Source organism: Hydractinia symbiolongicarpus, chromosome 6 (assembly GCF_029227915.1).
Source record: "Hydractinia symbiolongicarpus strain clone_291-10 chromosome 6, HSymV2.1, whole genome shotgun sequence".
Classification (NCBI taxonomy): Eukaryota; Metazoa; Cnidaria; class Hydrozoa; order Anthoathecata; family Hydractiniidae; genus Hydractinia; species Hydractinia symbiolongicarpus.
In genome coordinates this window covers 21,468,032-21,482,386 of record NC_079880.1, presented here as the reverse complement: position 1 = coordinate 21,482,386, position 14,355 = coordinate 21,468,032, and the positions used below count along the sequence as shown (strand labels likewise).

General features: G+C 32.4%; 2 protein-coding genes across 3 annotated transcripts in view; one reads left to right on the top strand and one right to left on the bottom strand.

The window, feature by feature from the left end:
• Positions 1-646: 646 nt before the first annotated feature.
• Positions 647-14,355, top strand: part of LOC130647548 (superoxide dismutase [Mn] 2-like) — an 81,729-nt gene continuing 68,020 nt past the window's right edge. The window contains exon 1 of one of the 2 annotated variants that reach the window (XM_057453446.1): positions 647-732. The gene's annotated coding sequence lies outside the window, so the exon portion shown is untranslated. Of the gene's footprint in view, positions 733-13,090; positions 13,185-14,355 lie in introns of those variants that run through there. The other variant, XM_057453445.1, reaches the window with a different exon arrangement.
• LOC130647545 (dipeptidase 1-like) lies at positions 1,981-10,371 on the bottom strand. The gene is made up of 7 exons (XM_057453436.1): positions 10,278-10,371; positions 9,341-9,659; positions 7,601-7,883; positions 5,877-6,007; positions 4,065-4,270; positions 3,415-3,620; positions 1,981-2,841 (listed from the first exon to the last, which is right to left on the bottom strand). The coding sequence occupies exons 2-7, from the start codon at positions 9,626-9,628 to the stop codon at positions 2,585-2,587; spliced, it is 1,371 nt and encodes a 456-aa protein (XP_057309419.1). The 5' UTR covers positions 9,629-9,659; positions 10,278-10,371; the 3' UTR covers positions 1,981-2,584.

The window sequence follows — 14,355 nt, the reverse complement described above, 5'->3', positions numbered from 1 at the left end:
AAGCAAAAGTAGCCACATACAGTTGGCTGCAACAGAAAGTTAGGTAGCTGCACCTCTGTAACATAGTTTTACAAACACAGAGAATGTATAATCTACTTGAGTAAAAGTCTGCAGTTTATTAATACAAATAGAAAGCTCTAATAGACCTTTCCCGAATTTCTTAATTATGTCAAACTCAATTAAAGAGGTCGATACTAAAAACGATTCTTATTCCTAAGTTCCTTAGCAAAAGGTAGAACAAATTACCTAATTTCGTAAATATTTCTGTTCGTTAAGTGCTTCAATTGCAAACGGAAAGTTACGGTCAAACCCTTCATATAGCCGAGCTTTCCAAGAAAAACCTCGTTTTCAAAATAATTATTTTCTTTAAATCTAAATAAAATCCAACCAAAATATTATATTGCTCTAAAAGCTTCAGTTTTGTCATGAGAATTTGATATTCTATCTGAATATCTTTATTTGAAGAGCATAGAACCATTATAAAATTTAGGATGACGTCATAATTATTATAATTTATGAAATTTGGGAAAGGTGTATTCAAACTTCTTTTTATTTTGTCTTTTGAGTGGTTTTACAAAAGTCATGGGTAATTGACTTTTATTGTTCTCTCGATATAGTTAACACTGCGTTGTCTATTTCGTTGAAAAAGTTTTAATTATTCGCGCCTTTTTAAAAAAAAATAACAAACACAAACTGGATGATAAGAAGAACAACAAATTTTAAGAAGTTTTTGTAAGTGGATTTTTTGTTTGTTGACAATTTCATTCCTGCCTTTCAAATATAATTTTGGAATTTTTCTCATGAATTCTTCAACATTTACTTTTTTTATAAGAATGTCTTAATTTTGGCTGAAGCTGGATGTGCTTATTTTTCAGTAAAATTGTTTTTATTATGCTTTTTAATAAAAAATCTTTAAAACGTTGAATTTAGCTTTCTACAAGTTATTTACAAAATACACGCCTCAATTTTCTAATAAACTAGATTCTAATAAAAAGAAAAAATAGTTTTTAATACTTCAGTGTCTATAAATTGATTTTACGAGGAGTCATTTGACTACCATACAGTAATTTATATAATATATAATAACAGGTGTGCGAAATACCGATGTGAAAATATATGCACGACAGGCGTAGCTTTCTCCACAGGCTAGCGAGTAGCATCTATAATAACAGATGGCTTTCTGTCTCTCACGCGGTTTAAAATTCAGAAATATTTAGGCAAAAAACAAATGCGATATATTTTTCCTGAGGATTAATTCAGTGATCACTGATTATTTTTCAATAAATTTTTTCCAAGACGTCTGTGCGCTATCTGTTGCTTAAATGGTCTAAGCTCAGTTCTCAATCTCCATAAATCTGACCTGCTGTGTTATACATAGAGTGATTGTTGTAGTGTGAATTGCAGTAGTAGTATAAAAAGAAAAAAAAAGCATAAAAAATAAACCTAGTTAAGAGTTGATCTGTTTTTTTTCCTGATCATTTATAAATTTTTTTTCAAAATTTATCAAAATTTTATAAAACTTCTCTTTTGACTTTTTATATTCTTTTTAAGAATGAAAATAAACCGTATTGTGTTTCTCTTTCAGTATAGAAAACAAGTATCTCAAATAGCAATTTATCTCGCGATATTTTTGTTATTCTTAATTTTTTTTCAATGCGCGTAAAATTTCTCAAACTCTCAAATCACGAAAACTTATTGGACAAATTTCATCTATGGAGATGTGTAGTGGTGGTAAACTTGTAACCATAAGATTCGAACCTTTCACTCTAGTGCACTTTAAATGTAGTGTTGTCAGTTCACTTAAAACCATCTGTGCTGACCGCCAATTGGCTGGTGTGGCAAGCACGTTAGAGAAAAGCTGTACGTATCTCTCTCTACTAGGTAATGTAAATTAGTTACAGTCTCGCCGTTAAACTTCCCGTTACTTACTTACTGTTTCTGTCCTAGCAAATTTTTCACTTGTACATTTTTCTCCAAGCAGTAATAAGCCATATATATTTCAGGCATCCATAAATTTACAATAGTTCTTAGTGTGAAATACATAAAAAATTAAATGTATGTGCAAACGGAAATGTTATAAATCATCTCTCTATAATACTAGCCGTATTGTGTCTGTCTGTCTGCGAAAAAAGCGTCTTGCAACGGCCACACGAAATAGCGTGTAATATAAAGACGGACGACCCCGTGGATTTTGCCAAGGGTTGACAACTAGTTTACAATAATAGCTGTGCTTTGTTTAAAACTAGCAGAATCGCTACACTGTGCTTAGGATGCGCGAAAAAACGATGCCTAGGATATGCACGGTTAACGATAATCTGAGGACTGGAAGGAACTATAGGACAAACGAAATTACTACCAACTAGTTTATAAATAAAAAACAACAAAAAAAACCTTATAAAAACATTATAAACCAAGGCATTGAATTATGCCAACGTGTTTAAAAGTAGTATAGGTAAGTTCAAGTAGGACTAGTAAGGAAATCCACTATGTATTTTTCTTGTCTGAGCACAAGTTCTTCTTCTTTAAGTGCATGCGTGAAAGTTGAACATCTTTTAATATACAAAACCAGTGTCACGCAAAGTTATTATTTCCCTCCCAATAAACTAGCGTTACGACCTTCCAACCAGTCTTTTCTGCATGTTCCATTGACGTTGAAAAACTCTTCGACTTTCATTAAAGTTTCTTTTGGTTTTTCACTTGCAAGCTGCTTCGAAATCTCTTCCGCTTTTTTGAAAACTCGAATTAAATTAGCACCAGCTAAGTTTTTCAATTCTGTGTCACTCCATCCTTGTTCTGCTAATTTCATGAAAATGTTTGGATATTTTGAGACGTTCTCTAACCCTAAAACAACAATAATTTCTTTGTTTCTTTCTTTTTCTAATTTTGTAAATTCTTCGAGCATATAATATCTCATTTTCATACGAAATAAAAAATACAAATACTAATAAAAATTTGTATGCTTCAAGGTTCCTTACAGCCCATGATAACTTTCAGTGCACAAACATAACGAGTAAGTTGATCCTATTCAAGTTGGTGTGTGAGTGGCTCGATCAAAATTAGAGTGGTGGTAAAAACGTTCTAGACTTTTTACTTTGTAACTACAGCCCTAATTCAAGAGATACTTGCAGATAGCAGGTATAACCAGAACTGTTCTGTTCAATAGGAACAAAGTTATAAGTTTTCCTTGCGGCCAATGGACAAAGGGCGTAAATGACAACATGTTGGTGGCGCATTTTTATATTCTTGATATTAGTCAATGCCTTGTAGATTAAAAACTCAGTTACTTAGGTTTTAAGTGAATTCTATAAGGCAATTAGAAGTTACAAAAGGAAAAACCAGGGGTAGGTCACTTTGGTATTTTAGCCTAACCGAAATAGGGTTTAAAGAAACAGGTTCAGGAACATTTCCACCTACCTTCTGGCACATCTGGCACTCCATCATAATCGCTTCCTATTCCAACATATTCTGAGCCAATCAGATTCTTTATATAGTTGATGTGACGTAACACAGATTCAACTGTTGTTGTGTTGGTCTTATTTGGTTCACAGTTTACATAAGCGTTATAAAAAACTACCATCACAACGCCACCATTTTTTTTAACCTCGTGTAAGATGTCGTCCCTAAAAATGACAAACTAGCGAAATTTAGTACAGAAAATAAAAGCAAAATGTGTGGTGTAAGAAAAAATACGCACGTAAATATACTTTTATTCAAGAAACGAAAGAAACACATCTCTCTTTTCTCTGAACCCTGAAGTTTTAATACGTTTTCATTATTAAAATTGTTTTCTTTGGCACTAAAAATGTACAATTAAAGATATAAATCCTTTCGTAAGTAGAAACTCTTACATCGTCAGGAACGTGAGTTATATACTCACCTAACGATGTAACAGATTTTACTTACGAAAAGCTTTGCTTTTTTATTTGTACTTTTTAAGACGTTCTTAATTTAATAACGTTTACATTACTATTTCGCGAAAAATACTACATGCGAAATTTGTGCGCAAAAATAGTAAATTTGATTCATTCTTTCGGTGAAGGAAACATTCAACAACTACAACTTACCTGACATTTCTGTTGTGATTACAAACCGCATAAACTCCACTGTGACTGAATATCACAGGTGCACGTGTAATTTGCAAGGCGACTTTCATTGTTTGGTGTGACACATGACTTAAATCAACCAGCATTCCCAGTCGATTCATCTCCAATATCACTTCCCTTCCAAAGGCTGAGAGTCCATTACTTCGAGCTGGATCTGTGGAGTTTACCTAAGAATGCAATTTTTGTTTTAAGAACTAAGGAAATGATAACAAGTTTGGCTTAAATTGTTTTATTACAGTGTAAATGTGAATTGTGTTTCTTATATTGACTGGATTCAAGATCAATGTGATACTAATAGACTGTTTTGATGAGAACTTTCCTTTCAGTAGGTGTGACGTAATTTAGCAGGAAATTAAACAAACGCATTTTGAATAAACAAAGCGAGCGTTGCTGAGTGAATAAACTGTAGTACGTTTCTTGCGATTGTAAATTAGTTTAATTTATGTTTTAGGAAAAAATATATTTCGTTGTTAGTTTAGTTTTACTGTTATAAATATACTGGTAAGTATATCACTTGAAAAAATATTACAAACGTTACGTGTATGAAACTTTTATTTTTACGTATAGAAACATCCTTTAAGACAGCGGGTGTTTTCCTTTCATTTGCTAGAATCTTTGCAATATAAAACATTAACAAGTTCATATTATACACAATAAAATGCGTCGATTTCTAAAAGAAACGCTCCAAGTTAATTTGTAAAAATTAGTCGGTGGCCCGTGGAAAAATCCACGGGTCGCCCGTTCTTTTTATACCGCATTGCGTTCGTTTCGCTACTTGCGGTACCACTTTGCGTGACAGACAGACAGACAGACGTATACGGGTATTATAACATAGACAAAACGACGAAATTTTTTATTATTTCCTTCCCTATTTTCGCATGATATAAAATTCTTTAAATTATTTTTGCTACGACGTTAAAAATATAACACATCATCTCGTTTAAACATAATGTAAAAATATCAAGGATTACAGTAGACTCCCGGTTATTCGAACCTGCACTTATTCGAATAATTCGGTTATTCGAAGTGAGATGGCGTTCCCCTTGGATCTGCTTACCCAACTCAGGCAGTCACCCTCAGTTATTCGAATTTTTCTTATGTATGTATGTAGCATTAAAGATTTTTTTAAGAGTTGAACTCCTTGTATTTACTAGATACATTTTCTTTATAACTTTCATATTTTAAAACCTGTTAACAATTTGTTCAAATTTATTCTTTCTTCAAAATGTAAAAATTCTTTGTGTTTACACGCTCAACTGAACCACAATGCCTCAATTACTTAAGAAAAGTCCATCCCATTAAGGTTAAGTTGAAAATCTGGCGGGAAAACGAATTTTTCAGTTATTCGAACTCCCGGTTATTCGAAGTAAATTCTTATCCCCCTTGAGGCTTCGAATAACCGGGAGTCTACTGTACTTTGTTAATATAAGGATGCAAGCTCACTACTAAACCAAGTGAACAGTATTGTAAATATGCTATTATTCCTTTAGAGCAAACGCGTTGCCCGATAATATATACGTCAGAGTCGGCGAAGGTCGAGAAATTCGGGAAACAATGATGACATCAAAAACAATTAACACATTCAAAGAGTTTAAAACTCCCCAACAGGTCCTAAGTATCAAGTCCACGGTCAATGTTGTGAGACTCAAAATGTGTGAATCTAACATAGAAGCAGCCTACATAATTCCTCGGAGGAACAAACTTCAAAATTTACGGTTTTATCTACGTATGCTTTGACCAACATGGTAGGCTAATGTTATTTAAAAAACTTACATTATCGACTTTCCAGTTGTCAGCCCAAGGCTCGTTGCACGAGTGAGTGATCGTCATATACCGTGCACCAAGTTCGTACAGCATACGTAACACTGCTAAACTAGAATCAATGGCCATTCCACTTTCAACACCTGGGGAACAATAAAGAGTTAATTGTTTGTTTGTTGATTATTCAACCTTGTTCAAGTCGGGGTTTTGGTCCTTTTAAAAGCCAATAGTTTTCCTCCTAAAGTGGCTAGAATTAAAAAAGTTAATCATGTTTAAAAGTACCTGACAAGATATAATAAGGCTAAAATATACGGTAAGTTTAAACGGACCGTTTAAATATAAGATAAAAAAAGTTTTTTTATCTTACATTATAAAAAATTTATAAGTTCAGATGCAGGTACTACACCTGTCTACACGTTAAGTTAAAATGTATAAATTTTTCTAAAAAAAAATTTTTATTGTAAAAAAATTTTTTTTAGAAAAACTTATACATTTTAACTTAACGTGTAGACAGGTGTAGTACCTGCAACTAAACTTATAATTTTTTTTCTTACAACTAAACGGTCAGTTTAAACTTACCGTGTATTTTAAGCCTTAAGACTTTGGAAGTGTTAATAAAGATATTTCAAAAGTTTAGAAGGTACAAATGTTTTACCCAAAGAAAATTATTTAGATTAATAAAATCAGATTAAAGAGCTCCTTAAGAAATCACTTTCGTGTGTTACTCAAAAGCTCTGATTATCGCAGCTAAATTTTTTTAGCCATTGATTTTCTCAAATTGCGTTTTCGTGAAAAAATGAAAATGGATGCAATTTGCAAGAATATATATTCGATAAAATTTTACAAAAAATACCCCTTTTTGCTAAATTCGTGAACACAGAATTAAATAACTATATATGATTTTCACATTTTTAGCCTATTTTTTTAATATTGTGAGTTTAAGAAGAACCGAGAGAACTAAACAATTCCTCTAGAAAGGTACTAACCTCGTGGAGCTAACGCGAAAAACTTTTAATTTATTTGATCAAAATAATTTCAGACAAGACAGCTATTTTCAAAGTTTGCCGCCACAAGTGATCGCGTAGGCTATTTCTATATTACATTCACGCATTTTGAACTACCCAAGGTTGACTTGTCAATGTTTAGAGTGGACTTAAGATCTTAGGATATTTGGCTAAATCCAAACTCTTAAAATGTGCTAATTCTTGCTGACGTCAGCCACCACGAATTTTGGCGCCTTCATGGCCCCAACGTGGATTGTTTCGGCGGGCAGGCATGTTAGAGCATGTAACTAACAAATTTTAAACGCTGTGCCTGATTTATGTGTGTAGAAAAGTAGCGACGTTGCAGCTAGGGAGCATTAATAGTGTGAAGTTTTTTCTATATTGTAAAATGACCTTTGTCTTATATCTTTGCCAAAGATTGTATGCATTGTGGGCAATTCCATTTTAGCTAGTTTATTGTGAATGCAAAAAAATTAAGCTGAAAAAATTCTCTAGATTAATATATATCAAGTCATTGTAGCTTGGAGATGTCAAGACAATAAGTAGAAACAATAAATAGAAAGTATATAGATAGCTGGCGATATATAGAGACAGATAGCGATAACGATAGAGCGATAAGAATAGAATTAATATAATAATATTTTAACTTGCGTTTCAGAATAGAACAAATAAAATCATGTTAACTTGTGTTAACAATAAAACTTTGAATCATAAGAATCATAAAGAACATACCGATTAGTGAAGCAATTTTTTTATCTTTGTGCGCTTGGAGAATTCCATCAGCGGTAGTTACAAATTCAAAAGTGTCGTTATAATGTTTGGAAAATCTCTTGATGACGTCAATTTGTTCCAAAACATTTCGAATTGCATCATTCTCACGTGTTTTACATGACATGTAAGCAGCCCAAAATTGTCCACCAACTTTTCCCTCCTTCAATAATGGGATGCTGGTATGAAGATTATGCATCCTTCTTTTGTTATCGTATCCCTTGATGTACTTGTCATTTAGATTGACCTAAATAAAACATTACAAATTTACTTAGTATAGCATTAATAGCCGGTTAAACTTTCACTTTGAATTAATTGCTCATGCTCAAATAAACACCACGGGTACAATCTCAATTACACTGATAAAAAGACATCCTTAAAATGAGTTTCTATGTTCAAATAAACGCCCAGAATATGTATGGGCGTTATTTCGAAGGGTCAATTAAGTAGGAATTTGTATTTTTTATTTTTTCTTAAGAATACCAGTCAACGCATCATTTAAATAATAGGTACGGTAAAATTTATATTTTTAAAAATCACGTATAGGGAGCTTAATCGTTCATCTACGATATCTTGTGTCTATAGTTCTCATGACAACTCTAGATTGATAAGTGGTGAGGCTTCTTGCTACAACGGAAAATTCTGAATGTTGCACAGGTGAACATTAGTAAGTGTTGGAAGTTTTCGCAGTTTACATTTCTATAGAAAAAAGCAGCATAGTCAGATATGCAGAAAAATCATTTATAAAAAATATACAATACTTGCAAGAAAATAATTTCTTCAAATAGTTTTATTCTGTGCTCAGACTAATATAATGAGATATATTTTTATACACCTGAAAAAGGCATTCAATGATTTGGGTCATAATTTACTGTCCAAAAGTGCAGCTTATGGCGATATTCTTGGTTAATGATGAATATTACCGATTCAATCAAAAATTATTTTAATTAAAAATGTTAAAAAAGAAATCACAAAACAATGAAGTAAAATTGAAATTTTAAAATTTTAACGAGAAGAAATTTAATTTTTACTGTCAGCCAATACCATACGAAGCAGAGCTAATTCATGACTTCTAGGTTTTTTATTTATTTAACCCTGTTCTGACGTATTCCGGAACAATTGGAAAATGCTCTTTTGCTTGCCCAGTCAACGCAAACAATACTTCCGTTGATTCTATATATTGTTGACATTAAACAAGAAATCAAGATTCAGACACCGCTTAAATCTTCCTTTATCTATGTTTTGTGTACGTTTTGGGACTTTATTTTAACATTTCCACCAGATTAAATGTTGTGTTTGCAAAATACTATGCTGAAAACCACACATATAGATAAGTTCTACATGCCATAAAATAAGAAATGGAGCTGTCAGGAGAGTTGGGCGTTGTCGCATCTCATTTTAGTATTTGTATCTTGATTCTTCCTCTTTGTGGTCATTGTTACGTAAGTCAAAAGGTTATTTTATTATAATGGTTTAGTTTACATGCGTGCGGCTAATCTTTAAAGTAAGAAATGGTAAGGCAATATCTGACTGGCCAAAATAGGATAATAATAATAATAAAATTACCGGGAAAGGTAAAAAATTGAAATTTCCTCGCAAATGTAAGTATACACACACAACTAAAAATCTTCCCTGTCGTGGTTGCGCGTTAATACAGCATAAATACTTTTTCAAATCCAATAAGTATGTTTTAAAAGAAATTACCTTGGAAAGTTGATTCCTGTAATTAATTCGTAATTGCCAAGGTAGATCGTTATGTCCATCAATTAAAGGGTATTCATCTAAAACAGCTAGTGCTCTTTTGCTTCGACTATTTGTTTCGTTTTTATCGTCTGAATCTTTACTTTTCACTGCAACTATTATGATGACGACAATTATTATAATGATAATAAGAATGATTGCAGTGATTAACAGTTTACGCTTTAGCGAGCTTTGTGGTTTTGTCTTTGGATTGTCCGTGGTTTCAACGACGAGTTGTTCAGTGCCTTCCATCCTCTTCAGTTTAAAGTTTAACTATCCTGACCTAAAAACAAGAGCAAGTAATTTTATATGCAGAATTAAATGTAAAAAGTTCTAAACACTGCCCTATGCATATGTATGCAAGTCACACTTAACCTGATTTAACTCAGGTCACCACAGCCTTCTCGACTAGATCTTATAATAATACACTCGTTGTTTCTGTGTAAAGCTAATATTTATCTTTCACTTAGATTTGTACTTCACCGCAGCTACACTTTATCACACACAAACTTTTCCTCCTTGACGAAAAGTGATACTAAAAAATTATTCTGTTTCAAGCGCACCATTTCTTACATAGATATGGCGGAGGTTTTTTTCTTTTTTAATTCTGTTATCAATCTAGGTACTATTTAATACACCGTTTCTCACCATCAGCCACGTATGCCTAATACGCGCAAGCAACAATACTTTTCTCATATTTTGTAGGTTTAACAGTAAATACATCCTGTTAGGCAATACTTAATTGCCCTGGAAGTTTAAGCACGTGCGCCAAATGCAAAACTCGAGCAAAAAAGACGATTGACTGGTTGAAGAAGAATCGTGTCGCCTGTAAGTTTGAAATATGATTGCAAAATCGACATCACAATCGCTAGACGCAAGTTAAAATTCTTTAGCAACATACCTTTAAGTTATTTTTGTTGCAAACTCTTCTTATCGAAGCTTTGATCTTCTGTGCGCACAGCAAAAGCTTTTATAAGGTAATTACATTGGTTAATGAAGCATTGGAATGTAATAAGGGTAATGTGGAGGAGAGTGATTATTAATAGAGATTTGGAGACACAATGCTTTTGATTAACATCAGGATATTTATACTGATGCGATATAATCATCTCATCAGACTAATACTTCGTGCGAAATATTACTTTGTTATTATAAACATAGATAAACATGGCATCGATATTGTCATAGCGGGCAATATTCCACAGTATTGCCCGCTACCATAGCAACCGGGTTTAAAGTTTAAGTATGGCAACATTAAATGTAAATAAACACGGAAAAAAGTAAACAAAACGCGAAACAGAAGTAAAACTTTCTTGTATCTTTTAAAGAATTCAATTATGTGGCTGCAATGAAACCTGCTATGTTTACACGATATTCGATTTAAAAAAATATTTTTTTGTTCGAATGTACGTTCCATATGGGAATAGTTTCTATAAAGACGTGGTTTCTACATCCTGCTTTTATAATGTTATATTTTTTGTTGTAAAATGCAGTACTCGGATAATAATTCATATAATAACTGTTTATTTTGGGCAATACCTTCAAATATTGACCTCTGTCACGTATTGCCCTCACAAGCTCGGGCAATACTTTGACGTGGTCAATATTCTCCAGGATTGCCCTCATAAACAGTTATTATAGGGTTAGTATTGATATTATAAATATAGAATTGTTAGCCAAATAAATCTTCCTCTCTTTTCCAAAAGTTGTGCAGTATAGCGTAAGTACGTATTTACTATATTATGTTACCTCCTCCCACAAAAAGGATTAGTATGTTAATCTTAATATAATAAAATCGGGTTAACTAAAATCATGGACAAAATTAATAAAACAAAGACATTTTTTCCTCAGATTTAAAATGATTGAAATGGTCAGTACAGTCATTACTTTTGCCCGCCTGTAGGCAAGGTAAAGGGAATTTGAAATTGTTAGCAGCATTCTTTAGTGCGTCTTCATAACCAAATACTTCACGTCGCGGTCAACAAAGATCGCTAAATTCGGAAAAAATGGTGTTGTTGGCGTTTTCTTTAGTTTCCCGAACTTTCGCGCCAAAATTTAATCAGCTAATTATTTTTCGAGTGCATAAAATTTGTATTAGCATTTTTTTTATGAAAGGAATTAACATGATTTTAAATTAAAACGCGTGTGATAAGTTTGAAAATTTTGAAGCATACTACATGTCCCGTGTCGCGGTGGAACGTATATGAGAGAATAAGCAAGTCCTTTTTTCCCTATACAACCTTGCCCTATATATGTACATAAAATCAAAGAAAGTTCTAAGTAAATAAATCGCATCGGTAAGCATCTACAGAAAGAAAAGCAACAATAAACTGTTTGGTTTAATCAAACATCTTCGTGGAACGTTCATTAGCTCGTGAGCAGTATTTCCAGAATAATTGTTAAACGTACATAACCTCGTGAATTGTATTTCCAACAGCCTGTTTCATTTATTGGCATAGCATCCCAGTAGCGATAGTTCTTTTGATCTTTCCGCAAAATTAGTGAAAGGAGGGTTTAATTCAATACGAAACGCCGTACTTTAATGTGATATTTTAAGTAAGAACGCCATACGCCGTACCTTAACGAATACAACATGAAATTCTAGCAAAGCTGTATATTGAGTGGTCGATGTAAACAGTAAAAATTTTGAAGGTCCCTTGCGGACCATTTTGTCTTCTAAATGCTTTTTATTTTGCAACATTTATTTTTCACATCCTTGTACGTGCAAAGATAAATCTCTTGTCACGACCATTGACCATGTATAAATCTTAAACACAATTCTAAGATTTTGGCTACAAACATACATCGTAAGAGGGGATTATCTTGATGCTTTCTTTAGCTGTATTTATAATAGTCGTTAGCCCGTGGAAAATCTACGGGTTCGCCCGTCGCAGCAAAGCGAACATTTTGCGTGACGGACGGACGGACGTATACGGGCATTATAATATAGATTATCTGTTGACTATGGTTTTTTTCGTTGGTGGAAGCGCTTTTATTCTAACCATCATCATTAATTTTTTAAGTGTTATCTTCAACATTTTATTCTTAACAAGGTACAGCTAAATAGTTAAGTAAGAAGTAAAATTAGCCACATACAGTTGGCTGCAACAGAAAGTTAGGTAGCTGCACCTCTGTAACATAGTTTTACAAACACAGAGAATGTATAATCTACTTGAGTAAAAGTCTGCAGTTTATTAATACAAATAGAAAGCTCTAATAGACCTTTCCCGAATTTCTTAATTATGTCCAACTCAATTAAAAAGGTCGATACTAAAAACGATTCTTATTCCTAAGTTCCTTAGCAAAAGGTAGAACAAATTACATAATTTCGTAAATATTTCTGTTCGTTAAGTGCTTCAATTGCAAACGGAAAGTTACGGTCAAACCCTTCATATAGCCGAGCTTTCCAAGAATAACCTCGTTTTCAAAATAATTATTTTCTTTAAATCTAAATAAAATCCAACCAGAATATTATATTGCTCTAAAAGCTTCAGTTTTGTCATGAGAATTTGATATTCTATCTGAATATCTTTATTTGAAGAGCATAGAACCATTCTCAAATTTTGGATGACGTCATAATTATTATAATTTATGAAATTTGGGAAAGGTGTATTCAAACTTCTTTTTATTTTGTCTTTTGAGTGGTTTTACAAAAGTCATGGGTAATTGACTTTTATTGTTCTCTCGACATAGTTAACACTGCGTTGTCTATTTCGTTGAAAAAGTTTTAATTATTCGCGCCTTTTTTAAAAAAATTAACAAACACAAACTGGATGATAAGAAGAACAAGAAATTTTAAGAAGTTTTTGTAAGTGGATTTTTTGTTTGTTGACAATTTCATTCCTGCCTTTCAAATTAATTTTGGAATTGTTTTCATGAATTCTTCAACATTTACTTTTTTTATAAAAATGTCTTAATTTTGGCTGAAGCTGGATGTGCTTATTTTTCAGTAAAATTGTTTTTATTATGTTTTTTAACAAAAAATCTTTAAAATCGTAAGAAAACGTTGAATTTAGCTTTCTACAAGTTATTTACAAAATATACGCCTAAATTTTCTAATAAACTAGATTCTAATAAAAAGAAAAAATAGTTCTTAATACTTCAGTGTCTATAAATTGATTTTACGAGGAGTCATTTGACTACCATACAGTAATTTATATAATATATAATAACAGGTGTGCGAAATACCGATGTGAAAATATATGCACGACAGACGTAGCTTTTTCCACAGGCTAGCGAGTAGCATCTATAATAAAAGGTGGCTTTCTGTCTGTCACGCGGTTTAAAATTCAGAAATATTTAGGCAAAAAAGCAAATGCGATATATTTTTCCTGAGGATTAATTCAGTGATCACTGATTATTTTTCAATAAATTTTTTCCAAAACGTCTGTGCGCTATCTGTTGCTTAAATGGTCTAAGCTCAGTTCTCAATCTCCATAAATCTGACCTGCTGTGTTATACATAGCGTGATTGTTGTAGTGTGAATTGAAGTAGTAGTATAAAAAGAAAAAAAAACACAGCATGAAAAAATAAATCTAGTAAGAGTTGACCTCTTTTTTTTCCTGATCATTTATAATTTTTTTTTCAAAATTTATCAAAATTTTATAAAACTTCTCTTTTGACTTTTTATATTCTTTTTAAGAATGAAAATAAACCGTATTGTGTTTCTCTTTCAGTATAGAAAACAAGGATATCTCAAATGGCAATTTATCTCGCGATATTTTTGATTCTTAATTTTTTTTCAATGCGCGTAAAATTTCTCAAACTCTCAAATGACGAAAACTTATTGGACAAATTTCATCTATGGAGATGTATAGTGGTGGTAAACTTGTAATCATAAGATTCGAACCTTTCACTCTAGTGCACTTTAAATGTAGTGTTGTCAGTTCACTTAAAACCATCTGTGCTGACCGCCAATTGGCTGGTGTGGCAAGCACGTTAGAGAAAAGCTGTACGTATCTCTCTCTACTAGGTAATGT